Source organism: Clupea harengus, chromosome 9, assembly GCF_900700415.2.
Source record: "Clupea harengus chromosome 9, Ch_v2.0.2, whole genome shotgun sequence".
NCBI lineage: Eukaryota > Metazoa > Chordata > Actinopteri > Clupeiformes > Clupeidae > Clupea > Clupea harengus.
The window spans coordinates 11,883,735-11,908,447 of NC_045160.1; the positions used below are offsets into that span (position 1 = coordinate 11,883,735).

At 45.5% G+C, this 24,713-nt stretch overlaps 1 protein-coding gene across 4 annotated transcripts in view; it reads right to left on the reverse strand.

Annotated features, from left to right (window-relative positions):
- Positions 1 to 8,223: 8,223 nt before the first annotated feature.
- hip1 (huntingtin interacting protein 1) overlaps positions 8,224 to 24,713 on the reverse strand; it is a 34,959-nt gene continuing 18,469 nt past the window's right edge. For 2 of the 4 annotated variants that reach the window (XM_031573421.2, XM_031573422.2), the window contains exons 5-32: positions 24,199 to 24,279; positions 23,910 to 23,986; positions 23,644 to 23,705; positions 22,110 to 22,250; positions 21,195 to 21,252; positions 20,876 to 20,951; positions 20,570 to 20,713; positions 20,225 to 20,319; positions 19,527 to 19,599; positions 18,861 to 19,044; positions 18,698 to 18,709; positions 18,068 to 18,156; positions 17,318 to 17,434; positions 17,007 to 17,108; positions 16,089 to 16,283; positions 15,673 to 15,820; positions 15,270 to 15,356; positions 15,038 to 15,145; positions 13,868 to 14,004; positions 13,330 to 13,440; positions 13,154 to 13,212; positions 12,770 to 12,863; positions 12,412 to 12,512; positions 11,940 to 12,045; positions 11,531 to 11,654; positions 11,163 to 11,224; positions 10,905 to 11,022; positions 8,224 to 10,609 (exon numbers count right to left, since the gene is read on the reverse strand). In XM_031573421.2, the coding sequence (XP_031429281.1) occupies positions 10,599 to 10,609; positions 10,905 to 11,022; positions 11,163 to 11,224; positions 11,531 to 11,654; positions 11,940 to 12,045; positions 12,412 to 12,512; positions 12,770 to 12,863; positions 13,154 to 13,212; positions 13,330 to 13,440; positions 13,868 to 14,004; positions 15,038 to 15,145; positions 15,270 to 15,356; positions 15,673 to 15,820; positions 16,089 to 16,283; positions 17,007 to 17,108; positions 17,318 to 17,434; positions 18,068 to 18,156; positions 18,698 to 18,709; positions 18,861 to 19,044; positions 19,527 to 19,599; positions 20,225 to 20,319; positions 20,570 to 20,713; positions 20,876 to 20,951; positions 21,195 to 21,252; positions 22,110 to 22,250; positions 23,644 to 23,705; positions 23,910 to 23,986; positions 24,199 to 24,279 (2,772 nt within the window). In that variant the 3' untranslated portion in view covers positions 8,224 to 10,598. The remainder of the gene's footprint in view (positions 10,610 to 10,904; positions 11,023 to 11,162; positions 11,225 to 11,530; positions 11,655 to 11,939; positions 12,046 to 12,411; positions 12,513 to 12,769; positions 12,864 to 13,153; positions 13,213 to 13,329; positions 13,441 to 13,867; positions 14,005 to 15,037; positions 15,146 to 15,269; positions 15,357 to 15,672; positions 15,821 to 16,088; positions 16,284 to 17,006; positions 17,109 to 17,317; positions 17,435 to 18,067; positions 18,157 to 18,697; positions 18,710 to 18,860; positions 19,045 to 19,526; positions 19,600 to 20,224; positions 20,320 to 20,569; positions 20,714 to 20,875; positions 20,952 to 21,194; positions 21,253 to 22,109; positions 22,251 to 23,643; positions 23,706 to 23,909; positions 23,987 to 24,198; positions 24,280 to 24,713) is intronic. The other 2 variants (XM_042708708.1, XM_012836235.3) reach the window with 2 other exon arrangements.

Below are 24,713 nucleotides of genomic sequence, written 5' to 3' on the forward strand. Positions count from 1 at the left end.
ACTCTGTGTGTGTTTGTGTGTGTGTGTGTGTGTACGTGTGTACGTGTGTACGTGTGTGTGCACATGCGTTTTTGTAAGACGATTATCCCCAAATCCACCAACTGGGGCAGCCCTATGCCAGCTGTGCCACAGATGAGATCTGACACTGGCAGGGGCGTTGCACTACAGTGCATCAGAGCACAGGCAAAGGGGGGAAGGGGCATCATGAATGACAAACACACACACACACACAGAGACAAAGGCAGAGAGAGGAGCAGAATGAGAGAGAGAGAGAGAGAGATTCCCTGAATCAGAGCTCAATACATAGACAGAGGGCCTGTAATAATGGCCTTAGCGTGATTAGAATTTGGTCTTAGAGAGATGATGGAACTTCCAGATGAACCCCAGTTACCTTCAGTTTCCTTTCCAATCTCTGAGAGTCTATTAGCTCCATTGGTACCAGGTACCAGTCTTGCTGACCTCACGTCAGTTAACAGCCATGTAAATGACATTATGTGTGCAGTCATGAGAGTATATTTATTTTTTTGGTGTCGTGTCCAGATCCGTGTCTTGTCCAGTGGGTCTGTCGTGGCGGATGCACCCACGGCCACTGTTTTGTTACTGTAGTTGTGTCTGTGGCAGGTTTGGGGTCTGTGGGAGACACCTGGACTGATGGGAAACAGGTGAAGGTAGAGATACTGTATCTGCAGCTCGGTCGATAGTCTGTGATGATCTTAGTAAACTGTTACACTGCCTCTCTAAACTAATCTAACTTTGAAACACTCCCTGAATAGTCACCAAGCAATCAACCCACTCAACCTATTGACCCATTCACTGCTATTCTTGCTGGAGAGTTCCTCAGTAACCAAGGCAACAGACAGTGGAGACACACAGTTCGGTGCTCTCAGAGTCCCCAGAACACAACCAAAGAACTCACCCATCTATGGTAAGCAGACCAAAACTGAAGATCCCACTAATGCTTGGGGGAAGGGGGCAGAGAGTTGCTGTCATTCTGGTTGGAATAACTGAAAGCCAAGCTTCTGGATAGCCTTTTCTCTCTGAGATAAAAATCGCATTGTTTGCTTTTGTAAATGACAGATGATAATATATAAATATATATATGTATATTCACATTATATATAAAGCATCAGAATTTATGTTGATTGACCTCTGTGTTAAATGAAATGTAAATAGCTATATGTAATGTCTATATTATTTATGATTATTATTTAAGCATATGCCATGCTTTCTGTGTCAGACCCCCTCACTGGGTGTATGATATTTGCTACTTTTTTACTCTTTGAAAAATGTTTCAATTTTAGTGTCTTTTGTAAAGGACGAGGAGATGTTGACAGTACAATTGGAACCTCATCAAAATAAAAACAGACCCAAATACATCTTGATTTTCTTCATTTGTTCAACTGGGTAGACTAACAGGTTGGTTAGCCATTGCAGATAATAAATTGTATAACTGCAGCTAACTTATTTGACAGATAAATGTTTTTCACATTTATTAACATTATGTAACTATGGTGCATGTTTTTTAATCAACAACATTATATAATTATGATGCATGTTTACAAAGCCAAATGTCAACAGAGCAAATCAACAGAGCAGTATGCCGCTAGCACCCTGAACAGTCTCACCACAGACACTGGCAGGCCCTGCAAGTGTCTGTATCTTGATAAAACCATTTGTCCACATTATGGGCCACAACTGATGATGATAACAGAAAACAGCCTGAGGCCTTGAAGATTCTCCCCGTCTTCCAGGCGGAGATCTTATCACTGGGATGGCCACGGCATATGGCCTGCTGTTCATGTAGACACTCTGTGGAGACTCATGCCTAGTCTGCGCGGGTGCAGTTGTGCAGTCTTCTCACAGACCTCTCAGCGAAGAGATGTGTCACCACCACATGAGTGTGATCATTATTGTGGTTCTGTGTTAACTGCATTTGTCTAAGATGGTTAAGAGTGTGTATATTTCAACTTGCATCACATGCTTAAGCTTGTGGCAGTGAGAGACGGAGTGGTCCTCTGTATCCCAGTGATTTCAGCCAGATAGCAGTGGACTTGAGCACAGACCAGGCCCTGGTTTAGCATGATCTGCACCAGATCCATTATGTTCTCTACCTTTTCGCCTTCTTCTTCAGTCATTGGTATATGGCTGACCCTAGAACCATATGGTAAAAAGTACTGAAGTTTGGCACACTTGCTGGGGACAGGCCCACAATTCCGTTAACAAAGTTTCTTTTGTGCATCTCGAGTGTTCTAGCGCCACCAACAGGCCAAAGTTTGCGGTTCGTTTAAGCATGTAACTTTTGAACCATATGTCCAATTTTTTTAAATGAGGTACCATTGGATTTCAAGCTGAGTTCAACACACCCTATGATGTCAATTTCTGCCACATTGTATTTTATGAAAAAGTTTTGAAAAACTTCACAGGCCACAAACTTTGTGCAATTTCCACCATATTCGCTACAGGTTATCTTCAGACCAAGCCTCACAAAAGTGATATGGCATTTGTCCATCACAGCCAATCGAAAAAGGCAGGAAAACAGGAAGTGAGGTCAAATCTCAGCTGCACTTTGATGAATCAAAACTGAACTTGGTACATGGACTCATGACCCCATTGGATGCAGTAAAAAAAAAATTGTCATTTGACCTTTAAGAGGTAAAATAAGCAAAAATGCATTTTGGCTAATAACTGTTGGTGCGCTTGCCTTAAAAATAGTTAATAATACTTGTGTCTAGTAATACCGTGAGAGGTCCTAAGGCCAGGAGACATGGAGCCCTAATTGATTCGGATGCCATATTGGATTGTATCAAAACGTTTTTAAATTCTTCACAGGCCACCCAAAGGTTATCAGATGGATTTTTGATTTTCAAAACAGTTTGTCTGATTCAGCCAATCAAAATCATAAGATCATATTTCACCAAACTTGGCATATGAAATTGGGACCCGCTCCTAAGTTCCAAAAATGCACCTTTTCACCACTGGGGGAGCTGCAATAATATCTTTTGATGTATTGGCCTGGTTGTTATGTCTGGTGATTTCTTATGAGATCCCAAAGACAGGACATGACAACCAAATGTATGTGTTTTCAGCGGCCACAAACCTTCTTTGGCACTTCACAAGATTTGGCACAGATGATCTTCAGACAAATCCTCCTGAAAATTATCAGACAGATTTTATTATTATTCCATTTTTTCATTGGTCAATTGACATGAAACTTGCTGTGAGTGCTTACAGCATGCCCTTGAGATAATGACATCAAGTTTCTATGGCAACTTTGGCCTGCTGGGCTGCTTGGCCCCCTCATTGCTGCTTGCAGCTATACAGTATTTAAATAATTGTTTTGGTATATACTTTTTGACAATCTGGACTTCACCATTTACTTTATTTCAACATGTGAGAAAATATTATTCTTTTATGAACCAATATAAACAATGCTGGTCTAAAGCGAGAGCTGGATTATGAGGAGACACCAGTAATCTGATGTGTGAGTGGTGATTTACTGTACAGAGAAGTCAAGTGAGCAGACAGAAAAAACGAACATGTTTGATGAATATATATTTGCTCCCTTTACCGCCTCTCCTCTCTGATATTTTTTTCCGGGGAGCTAACACCCCTCCACCCGCCTCTCACCCCTGCTGTCTGCAGCCACACATGACTGTTTGCACTTAGGGCCTGGGTCTCCTAGCAACTGGGCATCTGTCTCACCCAGCAGCAGTGGAGGTGGCAGTGTATGAGAAGAGGCTGGTGTCATTTGGTGTTTGACACCAAATGACAGGTGACACACACACAAACACATAAGACTCAATCCCATTCACTCTCTCCTCACATACACACACACCCTCCATCATCTCGCTCCTTGTGTTCACTGTTCAGGGTGAGAGCTATACTTTAAAATAGTGGTCTGTTGGAAAGAACAAAAAAAGCCCAGGCAACGTGTAGATTAGGTCTGTCAGTGCTATAGGACAGTGATGAGACAGAGGACATTGTATGGAAATTGGGTTGGTTTAGCCTGATTACTTCAGTTTCTCCCTGCATTGCATTGTCGCCCCCTCAGGTCACGACCTCAACTGACTCACAGGGCATGCCAGTTCACAGTTACATCTCCAGGCGAGCATCACTACTGCCTGAACATGAAGGGGTCCACACACCACCCACATCTAAGGACACAGAAAGGTTTTCATTTACATTTTAGAGTCTACCATCTACATCTACCGATATCAAGTTAGTTTCAGGGGGAATTTGATTAAGTCAGGAGGGTAAAAACCAACTACTAGAATTGAAAGTCAGTGTTGACTATTAATTAATTTTCTCCCCTAGTTTGTTCTAGAGACTAGTCGAATTTGACAAAGATGAAAGCATTCCGTTTCCATCCTCAGGAGGATTCCTAAGGGAGTCTTATTTTAGCCACACTGACTTACCTCACATCTGTCTACCCATTCCAGGAGGACTCAGGCAGCAGCAGTAAAAACAGTGCATGCCAGGCAAAAAAAGAAAAGCTGTCGGTCGGAGAGACCAACAACAAAACAAATATCAAAGGCCTCTATACAGGCCGTGAGGTTTTGGATGGTTTATTGTTCTATGGCAGACGGCCTCATCCACCCATTTTCCCTAAACAGAGAACACATTCATGAGGTTCGCCCCCTTATGAAACCTTTCTGTATCTGTGTTTCCCCCAGTGGTGTAAAGTGGAAACGCACCTCAGACACAGACCTACGCTGGAAACGGCTGTGAACTGAAGCAAGCCCAGAATGGTAGATGCTAAAAATAGAGATGAGCCACTCTCGCTAAAGCTAATCAAGCACCCCCCCTACGACAGAATAGGGCAAAACGCTGGCACTTAACCAACAAAACAGTACCACAGGCTTCGTTGCCAGAGCACGGTGTGTCAGAAAATGGCCTACCTACAAAATGAAACTCCTGCAAAGGCGGCTGTGAAATACAGTTTAATCAATTAGGCGTTTTTATTTTTCTGCCAGGCGTGCTGGCCTCTTAAATCTCGGGCAGTCAGTTCTCCTCAGGAAAAGATGGGGAAAGGTTCAGGCACCCCTGGTCGAAATTTCTGTTACTGTGATCTTAGAAAGTAAAAGATGACCTGATTTCCTAAAGGCATAAAGTTAAAGATGACAAATGTATTTATTATTTAAAGCAACATTCCGTTTTTATTTCTATCTTTTACAGTTTCAAAATAAAAAAGGAAAAGTGTCTCACTCACAGCTTGTAAACACTTTTTGTTGTCAGGTAAGTGAGGGTGCAGGAAAGGTTTTCGTCTGATGATTCTTCCAAGCAGATCATATTTGTGTGGGTGTCACGCAGGGACGTGCACAGGAATTTTCAAGGGCAGTTGCTCTGCCCTGGAAAAAAGGGGCAACACGTTAATTTGTGTCACCGCCGCCTCGCCCCCGTCCCCTGGACACATATTTTGCCTATATCACTTGAAACTCTCACTAGCCGCCACGCCCCCGTCCCCTGGACGCATATTTTGCCTATATCACTTGAAACTCTCACTAACCGCCGCCGTAACTGCCATTTTTTAATTACATTACAAACTGAAGAAACGGCTACCTGAAAATGCTTTGCCATCTTCGTATAGCCTTCTCCAGCTTTGTGGGCGTTAATTATTTTTATTTTAACAGTGCTAGGCAGCTGCTTAGAAGAACCCATGGCTGGTAATTGTTGGGACAAGGTTTGAGGAGTCAGAGTATTTATAACGCTTTGAAATTTGCATCACCTGGCCTTTCCTAACATGACTGAACAAGTCATAGCCACAACAAGCTAATTGAGGTCTGAGAACTTTTGCATGGTGCTCCTTTTCTTTTTTCACTCTAAAATTGTGCAAAACAAAAATAACACAATTATCTTGCTTAAAATGTTGAAAAGAATGTTTCATCTTTATTTATCCTGATAACGATCCCCTGTATCCGCAGGGGAAATGGGGGTGGGTGGGAGCGTAGACATATATACCATATATAATCTATATACACCCATGTATATATGTCTATGGGTGGGAGTTAATGAAAGGCACTTCCCCTTTCTCAGCATCCATGGCTAAAGCGTAATTTCATTTAAGCTTATATCAATGATACCCTAGTATTCACAAACTGTGAAATCAGAACATGAGGTAGAGGAGTTGGTCAACAATCGAAAGGTTGCTAATTCAATCCTGACTTCTCATGTTGAAGGGGTCACGGGTTCAGTGTCAAGCAAGACAGTGAACCCCCAACCTCTCCCGATGTGCAGGTTGAAAACTATCAATTTAAGCTTATATGTCAGTAATTGATAAAATAAATACAATAGCTACTCCTGTGAAAGTTGTGAAATCACAACATGGGGAAAAAACGCTTACAGCGAGATTTACTTTCCAGCAGGATAAAAAAAACACTACTCACAGCTTTGGCACCTGACAACTAGCCTATACAGGACACTTGACCAGCGCACGTGTCGGGCTGTATATAGGCCAAGCTGATCTGAGGTGAGTGCTATTGACTTGAAACCCAACTACAAACCGCGTAAAGCCATCCTGCAAATTCTGGTCTTACTGGATGAGGTCACATTTCCAAAGTGTTGTTCAGCTATCACCCAATCCTTTAAACAAAGGATGCAGGGGTCTCTACCCATTTTAATTACCTCATGTAATGCCAGTGCAACACAGATCGCGTTGATTAGTTTTGTAAGTGAAGGCTCACATACATGGTTTTCATCCATTTAAGGCTCTTACCTTATAGACTACACACCAGCGGAGGTGAAAAGTGCATGTTAGGACACCTCTACGTTCCAGCATTTGACGCATGCTTCAGATGTTGACCAATTTGTGTTTTATCAAACATTCAAAGCCACATTTGTATTTAATGTTAGCTAAACTACGGGTCACGCTCACAACCGTGACTTGTGGGAAATCTCCGGCAGATATACTGCTCTAGTGGCCAAATTCCTCTGCTGATGCAATGATACTCATATTTTCACCCTGGATTAGGAATTCTCATAATCTCTGCACTTGTTTCAGATTATACTGTTTGATATACCCCATCATATCTATTTATATCTTATTTGAGTGTGTTTTATGTGATTGTGGACTGTGTCACAATTTATACAAGCCACGGAAGATAATGTAGGCCTATGCCAGTAGCGAACTAAATATGTGTTCATTTGTGGCCACTGAAATCTAAAATGTGACCCCATTAATACATTAACAAAACAAAGTAAAATGCATAATTTATGTAAAGAGTAAAGAAATTCCCAAAGGCGTTCCATCGCTTATTTTGTGAAGGCAGTCAATAAAAAAAGTTGCTGGCAAAGGAAATTCTGGTTGACTGGGGTTAAATGTTCAGGCACAAATACTGACCTCTGCTGGTTCAACGTAAAATTGCAGGTTGATGCACATTCACCTAAATTAAAAGGTACCCAGGGATACACCGGAATGTACCATTTGGCCCTGGTCTTACGTAAGATTTAGTCTTATGTAATAAATGTTAAAAAGGGTGTTTCATATTATGGCATCAAATCATTCTTCTACCTTAATCCTTCTTTGCTAGTCCAAAATGTGACATTCATTGTGCTGAGCAATCCTGTTCATTGAAATATCTAGTTTCATAACTCATGTAAGGGCTGAATCACAGATCGACCTGCACTCAAAGAAATACTTTTAGAGCTCACTGAGGTTTTGGACTCTCAGCACTGCAGTCAGGAATATCACAGAGGTAAAGACATTTCATTAATGACTTGAAATATTTATTTAAAAACTGAAAAAATTAAAAACAAACCCACACATAGTTTTTTTTAGTATATCATATAAAGACACATTTGAAATTGTTATTTGAGTATTTTGTAATTCTCTTGATTTCTTGACTAACTGAGAGGCAGTTGAGAGGCTGGCTGAGCTGGTCTAAAGATGAACCAAAGGTCTAAAATGACAGATTAAAAACATGTGAGGTGACCAAACACAGAAAATCAGAATTAAATACCCAGTGTCACAACAACTTCACAAAACGGCCAAAGCAGTGCATAAAACACAGAGAGGGCATGTGGACACAGAAAGACAGAGCTTTGAAAAGAGCTCACTCATAGCTCAACACTTGGTTTCACTCATTCACTCTCACACACAAACACACGCCCTGGTGGAGACTATGCATGAATACGCATAGACTCAGACATGTGTTCACACACACACACACACACACACACACACACACACACACACACACACACACACACACACACACACACACACACACACACACACACACACACACACACACACACACACACACACACACACACACACACACACAAACACTAGTGAAACTCATGGTTCTAGCTTAAGTTTAAGAATGCTAATAAACCCCTTCCCTGTCTGGAGGATGTCCTGTGTGGTTCGAGGGATGCCTGGCTGAGGTAATCATGGCCCTGGTGGTTGGCTGGCAAACTCTTAAGTATTTCCAATGGCTGGAGTTGTGTTGTGCTGACAGACAGTAACGGTCTAAAAGGCTGTTTGGCCCTGAAAATTGCTTCAACAGTGACCAGCTCAATCTTCTGAATGAGCAAGGAGAATGGAAGATACATTACTCTGCCCCCACCCCCCTTCACTTGTAAAGGTCCCTCCTTGTCAATACCGGTTTGAGGAATATACAAGTCAGATTGGAAGCTCAGAGGTAAACCAAAGCAAATTAAACTAAATACCAAAGATGAGGGAAGATGGGCCCACTTGCCTATGCACCTCTGCTACAATACTGAGTTAAAGCTTTTTTTTGTTTTTAAATAAAAAAGGATAAAGTTTGAAAGCATATGGTGTTTACTGCTCAGTTACAACTTCTAGTCAACACTGAAGTATTAAAGTATGTGAAATGTTGTCCTTTATCACACTGGAAGGCACAAATGTATGTTCTCTATTCAGTTATGGAGTGTGTGTGAGTGTGTGTGTGTGTGTGTGAGAATGGAGGCAAAAGTAGGTCTGGAGAAGACAGATGCCAGCTCTTTCTTTCTCTCTCGCTCTCAACTAGAAGAAACTTCCTCTTAACTGAATCCAAAACTATTACCTCAGGCCCTCGGGACAGTGTTCAGTTTGTGCCTGTATGCATCAAAAGTCCTCCACTTTACGCACCACACCATTAATTCAGTCTATTTCCTATTAACAGTCTCAAATGAACCAGTTCTCTTTTGTTTCTAAGGCCGTCTGTCTGTGACACAGTGTATGACCCAGTTCACCGAACAACACTGGCAGAGGGAAAAGGAGTTCGACAACAAACAGTCATATCTAGCTCAGTCATGGACTTTAACTTCAGAGTTACACACAAATGCATGTGAGCTCGCGTCTGCCAGATTGGGAAATGAGTCTCTAATGGGTAGAGCAGCCTACACACTCCAGAGCCGAGTCAGAAGGGTTCAAGAACCACCCTTTCCATCAACAAAACACAAAAGCCACCCAGATATCTGTCTGTAAAGTTATAGCCTGGCATGTATCATGTTCTGATGTCAAGTTAGTTTTGAAGTCAATCGTTGCACACACAGATGTACTACAAAAGTGAGAGAGAGAAAAGGAAGAGAGAGAGAGAGGGGGGGGGGGGAGCGAGAGAGAGGGAGAGAGAGACCGGCAGAATGAGATTAGGAGGCTTGGTGTCAAATAATTCATCGAAACATATCGGATCAGATCAGAGAAAGGTGGTCACTTGTGGGTCACCTGTGTATGTTGTGTGTGGATGTGTCCAACACATTGGCTCATATCTCTCTATAGAGTCCAGAGTCCAGAGCAAGGCCACTGTTGTGTGGAAGCAAGTGTGGTACACTGTGCAGGAACTGGATCAGGAAGGCTTAATGGTTCGGCCCAGAACAGAACAGAAATCTCTAGCGGTTAGAGAGTGCAATGTGTCTCCAAAACCCGTCCCCTCTTTCCTTTTTTTGGGTCCAGTCATGGAGACGGAGAGACAGACACCAGGTGGAGGTGGCCGACGCTACTGTTTGAGAAGCACTAGTTTCTGGTATCCGTAATGGAGGATCAGTCACGGCACAGTGTAGACTTGCCCCTGTGTTGTGTGTCATACAGTCAACGCTGAAGGAGGAATCTGTGCTTGGGGTTGAAGGGGCAGCAGGAGGGGAGAGGGGTCAAGGGGTCAAGGGGTTGTGCCTGGGTGGGAGTTGGATGGGGACTGAACTGCAACCCCACCTCCAAACACATATTAGGAGACAAGTCAGGAGAAAGCAAACAATCCTCAAATAAATACATGTAGTTATCGGCGAGCCTGCGGTCTCTGCTGCAAGTCTGTGGCCCCCGGATGGGAAGAGTGCTCCATCTTGTCGCTGTTTGTGCCGTCTACTTACTATCCTCACGGAAGTCTCCCCTCTCCACAGCAGCAGCAGGGCCAGAAGGGTTTGTTTAATAAAAATAAAAAAGCACCTTTTTATTTGGCTTCACTTTGCAATTACAGAATGAAAATAAAGATGAGAGGAGAGTAGAAGAAGACGTCTGAGTTACATGTGTGAATACAGGAGCAGGGGAGAGTGACTGAGAAAGAGAGAGAGAGGAGGGGGGAGGAAGAGAGAGAGACAGGGAAAGAGAAGAGAGGAGAAGAGAGAGGCCCAGCCTTGAAAAAGCTGCTGTTGTGTGGCAAGTCTCAACCTGTTCCTGTTGGGAGGGAGAAGGAGGAAAGATTAAACATTAAGATAACGATGAGCACACCATGTACATTACTAATCTCACCAGAATGGGATCAAACACACGCACCTGGGGATTCACTTCAGAGCGTTTGTGCATGTATGTGTGTGTATGTGTGTGTGTGTTTGTGCATGTATGTGTGTGTGTGTGTGTGTGTGTTTGTGCATGTGTGTGTATGCATGTGTGTGTTTCTGCATGTATATGTGTGTGTGTGCATGCATGTGTGTGTGCATGTATGTGTGTGTGTGCGTGGTTGTTGACCTACCCTCCTCCTGTTCTCCCCAGCCCTCTGCTACTCCAGCAAGCTCGTAGTGTTTCTTCCTCAGCTCTCCCAATCGCTCCCTCTCCTTCTGCAGGCGCGTCTCTAATTCCAGGACCAGCACCTGTTTACCACAAAAACAGACTGAGCTGGAAGCGTAGATACTCACAAAAACAGACTGAGCTTGAAACGTAGATACTCACAAAAACAGACACACTGTTTGTTTCACTCATACATACACATATCCCAAATCACATAACACACCTGTGCGTCCATCTCCTGTCTCTTGATCTGGGTTAGAGTCATACTGGAGAAGTCCATAGTGTCTGCAGAGGAGTGAGTTGAACAAAGACGGTCAATAAAACAAACCCACACACACACACACACACACACACAAAGAGCGAGAGAGAGAGAGAGAGAAAGAGAGAGAGAAAGAGAATCTGTGGAGCGCCTGACATTCTGCTTTCAAGAGCAATGGTTCAATTTGGAATGTGGGCAATATGGCGACAGAGGGCAACAGCAACCAAAATGGCAGATATCCCCGTTATTACGTCACCCTTCTCTCCACATGAATATGCATGGCCATCTATCATTGAGACACAGACAGAAACACACACAAACACACAACTTACCAGTCTCTTCAATCTGAGATTTGCCGGACTTGGTTGATGCTACGACACCAGCGGTAGCTTGGGTGACTCCTCTGGAAGCTTGCTGTAGTCGAGCTAGGTTAGGACTGCCCTTGTCTGCCTTCACCTATGTGTGTGTGTGTGTGTACACACAATATTAAGTGAGGGAAGAGGGAAGGACAGAAGTAGAGAGAGAGCGAGTGACATACTGGTCCCACTTTATGCCATATCTTTAAATACAACAAACATAAAACAGTACATATTGACTACACAATGTACAATGGGATCAAATTGTTTTAGTCACAGAGCTTTACATCAGTGGTACAGCACTTCATTATTTAAGAACACACATACAAGCCCTTGTTCACACACAGTCTTTAATATTGCATGAGCGTGTGTGTTCGTGCTGTACCTTGGACGCTGCCACGAGCTGGGCAGTGCTGGCTGCGATCTCGTGTGAACACACCATCAGCTCCTCGAACTTGCCTTTTCCCTGCACCACCATGTCAGCCGCATCCCTGCAGACACAGACTTAAGGTGCTCACCATATACACACAACACAGCGGCTGACATCACGCCATTCAGGAGGAGTACGTTCAAGATAATAGCGCACTTATATAAGAAGCCATAATAGGATATTTTTTACTTGTATCCTCTTACACAAGACAGGCACACATAACATTTAGTTTATATATCACATATTTATATCGCTTACATCACTCCATTCAGGAGGAGTAAATACAAGATAACTGCACGTTGATGTTAAAAAAAAAGGATATCTGTAAAATCATATCATAATCATATTTTTCTTTTGTCCTTCATCTAACCCCCTCACAAAGTAACACATCAGGAGTCCACACACCCCCAACATCCAGAGCACTTACACCAGCACAGTGGCCCCCCAGCCCACGGCCTTAGAGGCGGACATCAGGCCCTCGGTCCAGCGGGAGTTCTTGGCGTAGAACTCCTTCATGGACGCCGCTCCCTGCGGAGGCAGAGCAGCTAAAGTCAGTCAGCTGTGTAAACCAGCTCCCTGACACAGTCAGCGTGAGGACACACAACGCTGAGGACGACATCCCAGCGAACACACACACATGTGCCAAAACAAACAAGGCTTCTACCCCAGACGACACAGACGACTCTGGCCCGGCTCAACGGCGGGTCCGTTCCAGAGTCGTCTGCTCTGGGAGTAGCTGGCCATCTGTCAGTCCATTAGTGGGTTTATTGGATGCTTTCGCTCACCCGGCCACTCTCCACGATGTCACTCTGAAGGTCTTTGGAGGACAGCACCAGCACTTTAATTGCTGCCATGAGGTCTGTGCAGGAGGCCAGAATCCTGCAGAGGGCACCAGAGAGACAGCAGACAACACATATTACACGCAGCTCCACCACTTGCCACCGGGTGGTCAGAGGTTTCAGATGGGCTGGGACTTCCTGGTATTTTGTGCATCTGGATTTGCTCTGGCTTTGAGTGGAATCAGCTGCCTCAGTTCACACAGCACAGTAGAACGTTTTAGCAATACTAGGACTACTCCAGCTTTGAGCATATGGAGGTGAGTGAGTCCACTTCACAATTCAAAGAGTCTGGTTTACATAAAAACAATTCTGATGTAAGGAGACACTAACCTTTCGTTGACCTCCATTTTGATTCCAGTGTCAACAGCTCGGGACTTGTTAAGCATATCCTGATTGAAAGATAGTGTTTATTTAAACAACTTGCTCCACTAACAAACCAAAAAACAGAATGTGTGAGATGTAGCATTTGTAAATAAAATAACAGTCTCAATATTTTGTACACGCACCTCTATCCTGGCTGCAGCTGACTCCACTGCCTCTGATGCGGAAGCCATCTCCTGCTCCACCATTTCTCCCAGCTCCCCTTGCTTCAGCTCCAGACCACGCGGGCGCAGCTTCTACTCCGAGGCATACACAGCAACCATGGGGGAGAACGAGAGAGAGAAAAGACAGCATTTATGAGAAAGAGAGAGAGAGAGAGCAAAGAGACAGCAGGAGAGAGAGAGTGAGAGCAAAGAGATATCACAGGAGACAGGAACATAGGAAGAGAAAAACAGATAGACAGATAGATAGAGTGCTATTTACATGAACAGAAAGAGAACAAATTCTCCATAACCACTTTAGTTAATTATATTTTAATTAATCAGGCCTGTAGTTGTTGCAGTAATGATGAAATGTGATTTAATGAGTTTGTACTCATTTGGTGGGAGTGGTAATGTTGTGAGCGTGAGTGTGAATGTGTGCGTGTGAATGTGTGCGTTTGTGTGAATGTGTATGAATGTGTGAGTGTGTGTGTGTGTGTGAATGTGTGTAAGTGTGTCTCACCTCGGCGGTGGCCTTGATTCCCTCCAGCACCTCCTTCAGCTTGCTGCTGTCTGCAGTGGCCAGAGTGGCCCTGTCCCGCAGCTGGGCCAGCAGAGCCAGGGCCTCCGCCCCGCACGACTTCACACTGCTGGACAGCACTGCAGGCAGAGACACGAGATTGACACTCAACCACCTCCAACAAGGAGTCAATCAACACCAGTAGAAACAAACATAGAGAACAGCTATTGTATAGCCATTGTAGCTAGTGTATTGTATTATCCGTGTATTGCACACAATCTGAAGTTCAACATTTTGACATGCTTATGTTCATGACTGTAGTGTGTATCCACCTTTGTCTCATTTGATTACTTAGCAATTCTGCAGGTCTACACATGCGTCGTCTCCATGTGTGAGTGGTGTGTGTATGTGTTTTTACAAACTGTGTGGGAGTTTTTACAAACATCCCCGTGGGAATACTACAGTGGTGCATTCCGCTACAGAAAAAATATTAAGCCAACCCCCGCAAGTCGATAGTGGTGATTACCACAGAAAAAGACACACACACACACACACACACACACACACACACACACACACACACACACACACACACACACACACACACACACACACACACACACACACACACACACACACACACACACACACACACACAGAGAAAGCAGGCTCTGGCTGTCAGCGTGGGCTGAATCCTAATGGAAGTGTGAGTGTAATGAATGTAGTGGGCGGATCAGCTGCAAGTTCTCATGCTTGTTTTAGTACCTCTTTAGAGGACTTCTCTTTTGTTTGATTTATTCCGGCATGTGTACTCCTCTGCGTACAACTCATCTCCCAGTCACAGCTTTTGAGGTGAGTCATGTGCGGATACAAACTGCGAATAATGGTTCCACCGCCTCCATATGCATAACAGGAGCAGAGCCCAGACCTGAGAGGCCATTCCAGACTCTGCTACTGCTAAAACTACATCCCTCTGCCAACCTACACTTGCTTCAATGTTTTCTATACACCACTGCTAAAACTGGGATAAACAATGCCTGAGCTCAGTTGAAAGACCTCCCACACACACCCACAAACACACACACACACACACACACAAAGACACACCCACACACAGACACACCCACAACAGAAATTGTTTTAGCATTTTAGCATGTGTTTATTCTGGCTCACCATCTGCTTGATCCACTGGCACCATGTGTGAGGTGGCACTGCCCTGGATGATGGTGTCCCCGACCAGGTGGGCGAACTGGGTGACGGCCTGCACCAGCTCTGACACACCTACAAGGAGAGTTCAAAGAGCAGAGGTTCTGTACATACATGCCCGGCTCAGTCTCTGGTGAATGAAACCCAAGTCACTTCACCCTAAAAGGGTGGAGGAGATTAGGGTGGAGCTCTCACTCACCTGTGCTGTCTGCATGGAAGCCGTCTCTCGCAGCCTGTAGTCTCTCAACACACTCCACTGCAGCCTGGCACCTGGACAAAAGGTAGTCTACACACACACACACACACACACACACACACACACACACACACACACACACACACGCACAGTTTTGGTATGATGCTATAACTCATTGGATAGATGTGCACTAATGAGAAAAGTCACCCATGAACACATGCGTACATTTTTGTTACTTTCACATAAACTAATCTTGAGAGTTATGATCCTTTACATTTAAGATACATAACCCCTTGTTCGTACATATTCAGTATCTGTGTATTAAGCTTGTAGTTTGTGTTTGTGTTTATAGTCGTGTGTGTGTGTGTGTGTGTGTGTGTGTGTGTGTGTGTGTGTGTGTGCTAACCGGCAGAGCTGGTGCAGCTGATGTGTGTGGGGTCGTCCAGTTGGCTGAGGCAGTCCTGGATGATCCTGCCGGCCTCCTCCAGCGCCCCCTCCAGGGCCCCCCAGCGCTGCGCCTCCAGCTGGGCCTCCAGCGCCTGCTCCCGGCTCTCCTGCAGCACACACACACAGCCATTTAACATTGCCATCCTGAATACCCCCCAATTTAACATGTTCGTATGTACGTATTGTATGTATCATCTGGAGGTTGAGGGTCATGTACAAAGGTGGTGTAACAGAGCAGGCATAATGTCAAACATCTCATTTCTATTGTTGCTGATGTTCATCTTTCACCACCCACCCATGCATGCACACACACACACACACACACACACACACACACACACACACACACACACACACAAACACACACACACACACCTTCTCATTGAGCTGGTTCTGCAGTGCCTCAGCAGCCTTGACCCCGCTCTCCCTCCCGGTGGCCAAGCTGTTCTGCACACGCTCCAACTCCTCCCCGATGCTGGCAAGCTCCGCCTCCTTCTTGGACACGGATGCCACCAGCTCCACCTTCTCCAACTCCAGCGCTGAGAGCTGAGTACTGATCTCTTCACTCGACTGAGTGTGTGAAAGAGAGGTAGAGAGACGTAGGGGAAAAGAGACACAAGCAGTGTGTGCAAAGGAGAGTATATGTTTGTGTTGGAGATGGAGAGAAAGAAAAAGAGAGAAGGTATTATAAGAAACAAATAATCAAATGAGAAAGGAGGGGTAATTTGAGAACAAGGCACAAGGGGACACTACAGATGACCTGACAGGAAGGAAATTATTGCGTTGAAAGGTGTTGCCAAAATGAGCCATCTGAGCTGGAGAACACAGCGGTGGGGGGATGATACAGAGGAGTGGAGTAGAGGAGAAGAGGACAGATGAGTGGAGAGCAGTCGTGAGGGCCACTGACAGCGCACACACACACACACAAACACACACAGACACACACACACACACACACACACACAATCTGTGCTCCTCACTCAGGTACCACAGAGAACTGCTGCCTCTGATAAGGGACCAACAGCTCTCTCTGCCACAGTCTGTTTGGCGCCTCCCTCTCCCCTCTCTTCTCCTCTGACCAGTCATGTGGAGGAGGCGTGGTCTTCATTACAAGAGGAGCTCAGAGGAGTCATGGACTTGCAAATTGTTCATAAAAGACATACTTAAAGACATCTGTGCTGGACTCACAGTGAAAGGGGGATAGATAGAGGGAGGGATGGATGGATGGACTGCTGTCTGGATAAATCAATGGACATATTGATGGATGGATGGATGATTGAGTGGAGAGTGTACCTTTTGGGAGGACATCACGCTCCCCTTAAGGGTCTCCAGCTCTGTCCTGCTGGAGTGCAGCTCTGCCTGCAGGCCCTGGAGCTGCTCCAATTGAGCCTTTTCCTGCAGGAGAGAGAACCAGTCATTAATCACACACCACCACCGGCACACGTCAGGCCACGGCACGGCACGGCACGGCGCGCCACACAATCACTGCAGCTTGGCCTGCCTGTTCAGCAAAGCTACAAACTTTGAGACCATAATATTCTCACCGATCAATTACAGTAAAAAGAACTGAGAAAATGTAAATGCATGTTTGTTTTTTGTGTTACCTGTTGTTCAGAAGCGTCTTGGGCAGCCTTCACTTTCTCCTGCATTTCCCTCCTCACGCTGTCCACCTCGTCCTGAGCCACCCGTGCTACCGTCATCTGACGAGTCACTTCTGCATTCTACACCACACACACACACACACACACACACTCACAGATCAGCCAATTTCTTACACAGATAAAAGTCTTATAGATTGGTGTACTACCGTGACTATTCCCTGTCAAAAATGTTTTAATAATGTGGCACACACAGAATGTAAGGCACACACTTATACACTGTCCACACAAAACCAGCGCATAAGTAGTTAAGTAGAAGCAGTTCATTTAAATGCTGTAACGTTACTTGAGTTTGAGTTTGCGGTTATTTTTGACAGCAGAAGAATGGAAGTGTTTTTGTCCTGCTGTGCCTAGGGCCCGCTCCACCAGAATCTCTTGGGGAGCATCAGCCCTTGGCTGGCTGAGGACAGACACAAACATTCACTGCCACTAAAAATATCTGAACTGGAAGAAAACAAGAAAATGCTGCATAACAACCACCACCTACCCGCAACATTTCTGTGAATCCATCTCAACAGAAACAGTCATGGACTTCACTTCCAATTGAGGATTTCATTTCACACAGCAAACTCACATCACATGTTCTCACTGTTGCAAGGCATGCCAGAAGAGCCGCCAAGCATATGCCAAGTTTGACAAGCCGTATTTCCTGATGGTCCAGGTGTAAAGAAGGATGGGTGAGGAGAAAGACTCTACCTTTCTGAGCAGGTCAGCGTGACTCTGCACCAGCTCTGTGTACTTCTCCTTCAGCTTGGTGTAGCGTTGCTCATTGGCCTGGGCCTTCTCTGAAACACACACACACACACACACACACACACAAAGGAGCAGTCAGATCAGTGCTTTTGAAGTAGATAATGAGTAAAGAGAGGGGAGTAGAAGTAATGAGAGAGAGAGAGAGAAAGTGAGTGAGAGGGATGGATGCCTCTCAAAGCTTCAGGTCATGTTGTATCTGAAAGCACTCTCTCATTTAAATGATGCTATGTGCACCCACTCTCTCAGTCCATCTCCCTCTCTCACATACACACACTCAGGAAGAAACACAAGAGGAGGGGAAACAGGGTGGGGAGAAGGGCAGTGTTTAACACGCTGGGGAAACTACGTGGTCATAAATAGTGTTCATAAGGGTTCATAAGTGTTCATAAGTGCCTGGTGAGCAGCCACTGGTGCTGTTATCTCCCCCTGGTCTCAGGCACACAGCGCCGCTGAGAGTCATCCATCTACCTGAGGGAGCTGCACCACCAACACTGCACAGCACTGATGCCTACCACTACAGACTAATGTTACACTACAGCTGCGGTCGGGGGTTACGGTATAAAACACAATTACCTTTATCCATGTCTGAGGAAAAGTGGGGAATGGACAGGAAAACAGAAAGTCAACACCAGGGAGGTACAGAAAAGGAAAAGAAAAAAACGGGCACAGCGTGGCTGAGATAAAGATGAGAGGAGGGCGTTATTGAGTGTCAGTGAGGGGGGGGGGGGGTTCTCACTTTCGATCTCAGTCAGGCTGCGCTGCTCCTTCTCCGTGTCCTCCTTGACGCGGCGCAGGTCGTCCAGCTCGGCGCGCAGGAACTCGCTCTCGCCCAGCGCCTGCTGCTTCAGGTGGCTCTGTTCAGCCAGCTCGGCCTCCAGCTCGCTCACGCGCCCACGCAGCGCCTGGCACAGACGCCCGCTCTGGAGAGGGGAGGGGAGGGGGGGAAGAGTGTTCATGAGGCATCGCTTTACAAGTGAGAGAGACCGATTACAAAAAGATGAGAGACGAACAATAGAGGAGATCTGAGTGCTGTGCACCCAGTGGGTGGAGTGAGAGACAAATGAAAGGGAGACAAAAGACAGATAGAACTGAAACAGGAAGGAGGAGGAGGAAGAGGAATGTGAAGGCGGGGAAAGAAAGAAAGGAAAAAAAGCAAGAAAGAACAAAAGTAGGAGAGCAAGACAGAAAGAAAGAAAGAAAGCAAGAAATGCACATGGAGAGGGTAGAGAGAGAAAGAGGGCCAGTATCAAGGTTTATACCCTCTTGGGCTATCCTGAGCTTGCTGCTTCACCATCAGCCATGACTATGACCGAACTAATTCCTTATCCTAATGCTCTGTGTGACACTGGCTGTTATAAACCCCAACCCCCACACTCTCCACCTGCTCCCCCACTCCACCCACCTCAATTCTGAAGGTCTCCAGCTCCTCCTTCAGGGCCTGGATCTCTGCCGTCAGCTGCTGGATGAGACGGTCTCTGTATACACACACACACACACACACACACACACACACACACACACACACACACACACACACACACACACACAGAGAGAAACAGTAGAGTCAGTCAGAACAGGTGGGCTGATTGTGTTATGTGAAAGCACTTGGCAAGTCCTTTTCTTCAGGGAGAACGGCAACCATTTTCAAGTGTATTTGTCTCCCTCTTAACGAGGGTTCAGACAACTCAGGATGCTAAAAAAATCTTGAAAATGACAATGAAAATGTCAGTGGCACAGTGATGGCATAATTATCATGTCAAATACTGGTGCGGGTGGAACATCTCAAAGCCATTTCTAACTGTGGAATGCTTCACAACATCCGCAGCCACTTACTGTCAACTAACAAAGCTCCTGGGTGCCAACAGGACAGACAGTCAGACAGAAACAGCTCCTAATGAGAGTGCAGCGGTGGTTTGCACCAGATCAGAGCCGGATCAGCTCCGCTATCAGCTGCTGTCTCGACTGCAGGCTACTCCATTTATTAGTGAAATAGGGACTTCAGCCATTTTGTGCATGGTGACCGTAAATCGGGTTATGGATCAAGCCTCAAGAGCCCAACTCGAGGCTTCAGGGCATCAGTGGACTTGAGGGATCACTTACTTGTCGTCATGTCTGCGCATGCCGTTCTGACTGTTGAAGTTGAAAGGGTCTGTGGCAGCTCCGAAAAGATCATCAAACCTGGTCTCCACCACAGCCTGGAAAACAGCAGGTACAGTTCGAGCAAGACAACAAAGTCGTACAGCAAAGCGAATTTTCTTTCTATCAAACTGCTGCCATCGCAATATTATAACTTGATAATCTCTATTTATCACATAACTACACACCAGAACACGTTTTTCAATTTTATAACCATGCAAAGAACCTTCTATTCACTGAGCCAGGATAGAAGGCCTAGGATCGACTTAAGAAAGTTTTACTAAACCAAAGGGTTGGCATCTTCATTACCGGCTGTGGGGGGATGTCCGTGTCCACCAGGTCTTCCGTCTCCACCACATGCTCACTCTCGGGGGAAGAGGACTCCGCCGGGATCACCACCACCGGGCTGATGTGCTCCGACAGGGCCGACGCCCGCAGGAAATTAGGAGGATTCTGGGAAGAGAAATCAATCAGTGAAGCCTTATTAGTGGCCCAGCAGAGGTGATGATGAGTGTCTAAGCTCCTAATGAATCAGGCTGGGATCTAAAGTAAAGATGCTCTGATGCCAAAACACACAGACATGTGGTGCTGAGGAGGAACTGAGGGCTCCCTTACCTCTGGAAGCTGGGGGATCTGGATGAGTCTTTTAAAGTATTGTAGGTTACTGGAGCGGTAAAACAGACTCTTCAGCCTGAGACAGAAACAGAGAGTGAGTGCATGGCAAACAGAGCCATTGTGCAGTACTGTACTCTATTATAGATGTCTGAGAGGCGTGCAATAAAGTGTGTGTCTCTTGACATCAGCTTCACCATGCATGGAGAGATAGAGAGAGCTGAGCAAATCTCAGTTTGCCATTCTCTCTCTTTTTCTCTCTTTCTCTGCTTTTCCTTCTCGGAGCCCATATCACACGGCCGTGACCCCTGCATGAACTCACTTCTTAAACTGCTCCTGGAAGCGGTCCCTGTGCCCCTGCAGTGTTTCTGCTGGCAGGCCTGAACATGAACACAGAAGCGCGCATTAATGGCTAATGCTGTTATCTGTGTGTGTGTGTGTGTGTGTGTGTGTGTGTGTGTGTGTGTGTGTGTGTGCGTGTGCGTGTGTGTGTGTGTGTGTTTATGTGTGTATGTGTAGGTGTATGGCTCTGTGTGTGAGAGTGATAATCTCCATCTCTCTGCCAACAGTCTGTCAACAATGTGTGAAGATGTGGGCACAGAAGTATGATTTCGTGAGAACCACAATTGTGCATTTTCAATGTAGATAATTTACAGGGATTCTTGCATGCTACTACACAGTTCTGTGAAACCCTCAATTTTGACTGATTGATTGACTATAAGTCGCATATATATATATATAAAAATAAAGCACATATACTAGTGCTTTGCTAGGCATTACAAGCCATTAAAGAATCCAATTCTTCATCCTATGCTTTTAAACAATTCCATCTACTGGAGGTGTCTTTAACATACACATACAAGTCGCTTCGGAATAAAAATAAAAGTTAGCCAGACAACTAAAAAAAGTTTGGAAAATGCAGTACACTATGAAGCTAGAAATACAACAAAACTGTCATAAACTGTAGTAATACTGTATTAATATACTAATACTGTTCTAATATTCTAGTACTCCTCATGAAAGTATTGATTTGTTTTGGTAGGCAGCTGTGCAATAAGAGTGGTAATAAAGAACCAGCAAAGTTATTACTTCATTACTGTGTTATTACACCAGGGCCATATCAGTCCTAATCACACTGCTGGGGTTGATTTCTGTGATACTGACCAGGGGGCAGTCCACCATCAGTGTGTGTATCAGCGTAATTGTGGTGCAGCTAGTGAACAGCAGGGGGACTCACAGGAGTGGAGTTTGAATAGCAGTTTGACGGTGTAGTCGTAGAGGTGGCTACTGTCCAGGATCACCTGGATCAGTGGTGCCAGCCGACACTGACCTGCCGCAGTCACGGAGACGGAGCGCGACATGTCCAACGAGCTGAACACTGTGCACACACACACACACACACACACACACACACACACACACAGAATATTTTTATAATAAATCTTAGTAAGCATTGTGATACAAAAGTTCTCATTTCGCTCAACATGCAAGATAAACAAAAAAAAGCTGTTGCATATCTGCAAATCTAAAATACCACTCAAACCAAACGAATGAAAGCAACAGGCCTCATCACCTGTCCAAAACACATGACGCACTAGAGGACCCCCGCATGCACACACACTAAATGTGGACACAAAGCAGGTCAACCCAGGTGACATGATTCCTCTAATCTCGTTAGGTTTGGATCAGTCTGCCTAAGGAGTAAGAGGAAGAGATCTTCAAAGGCCACTAACTCACCCCACTCTACTCTGCTCTGCTCTACTCTACTCTACTCTACTCTACTCTACTCCACCCACCTCACTCACTCAACTCACCCCACCTCACTGACCCCACCTCACTCACTCCACCTCACTGACCCCACCTCACTCTCTCACCCCACCCCCCTCACTCCAGCCATCTGACAGGAGCCCTGATGACATTCAATGCGGAGTGCATCAGGAGCAGTTTAAACACAGCCCATCAGCATTACTAAGCAGGAATCTGAGGCCAGTGCTAAATTGGAGATGCTAATTTAATGGCGTTGACCTTGACACAGTTAGATGCGTGTTGGAAGTGCTTCACTGCTTCCCAGGCTGAACATGACAGCATCACAACCTGCGTCTGACAGCAGCTGACTTTGGAGCACATGCGGCGCTGATCTGGCTGTGTGCTGCATGGAGGTGAAGAGTGCTGATGTTTCCCTCTGCTTCTGCACCCCATCCTCTCTGCCTTAGTCTGTCTGCCAGCCCATTTATCTGTTTCTATAGATCCATTCTACTTCTCTCTCTCTCTCTCTCTCTCTCCTTTAAACATTCCTGACCATGCATCACTCTCTTACTTTCACTCTCGCACTCTCACTTTATCCCAACCCCTTGCTCAATGACCCCCCCCCCCCCCCCCCCCCCGTCGCTCTCTCTCTCTCCCTCCTTCTCTCTCTTTCCCTCTCTCTCTCTCTCTCTCTCTCTCCCTCTCTCTCTGATGCAAGATCCTGGGAGACACTGCTCTCCCTGCACTAAGGTGTGGTTTCCTGTGCCATGAAGCAGTGATTCTGGCAGCCAAAAACACATTAATATTCAGCATGCAGCTTGAGCACACACCACACACACACACACACACACACACACACCTTTACATATGCACACACACACACACACAGACACACTTTAATAGTAACTTAAAGTGTGGTTTGTGCTACACAAGGGCATTTAACTGTAGCACATAGATTCTGGTGGTGGAGTTTTCTGCACTAAGGTTACTAAGACATCCATCATCAGCCCATCCTGCATGATTACCTGCCAGGAAGAGATTCAGCTCACACTCCAGGTAGTCAAACATCTCAACAGTCATCTGGAAACTGCAATGGAGACAAACAAGAGAAACGATCCGCAATAACACACACACACACACACACACACACACACACACACAAATCATGCTGACAATTGTGAACAGTGACATATCCTTAAATTGGTCCATCACATGAAAATTGATATTGGATATTTTGCCTACAATAATATTCCTATGTTCACTCCAGGAAGCAAAACACGAGAGCACTCACAAATTGTTGACGTCGTTCTCTCCCACCTCGTCGAGCTGTCTGTTTGACATCTGAAGGTTGCCAGGGAAACGGGGGTTCTGACAGACACGATAAATTTGCATCAGGTCGGAGATTCGTGAGGTGCACAGGAATGAGACAACTGACACACTTTTTCCACAGAGATGGAGGGAGGGAAGAGACAGCTGGGGTGGAGGGGTGAGACTGATTCTAGAGGTAAGGAGTGTGTGTACGCAGGTACACACACACACACACACACAAACAAACACAAAACACACACTTGGCCACTCACTTTGATGTGGAACTCCATTTTGGTGATGAGCAGTTTGAGGTAGATGCTGCACAGCTTTCCATAACCTTCACTCAAATGCCCCTGTGGAAATGAAAAGAGAGAGGTGGGACAGACAGAGAGAGAGAGAGAGAGACAGAGAGAGAGAGACATAGAGAGAGGGAGGAAAAGAATATGAGAGAAGATCAAAGGGAGGTGGCAGCCTTCAAACTGCTCAGGGGAGAGCAGATGCTGAGGTAGCGTAGCAAGTTGGCAGAAGGGGATCATTAAGCACTAGTACCCAACTGCGTGTGTGTGCGTGTGTGTGTGAACTGTTGCAGCCTGGGAGCTAGAGCTCTTCACGGGCCAAATTCTGAATATGGAAGTTTTCCAGTGTGTGCTTCCTTTCAACAGTTTCAGTGTTTGTAGTTTGGGAACTCTGCATCTTCTGAACACACGGACTGACCCTAAAGGTCAACACCATCACACCACAGGGTGTTCAAAACACCATCACACCACAGGGTGTTCAAAACCAAGAT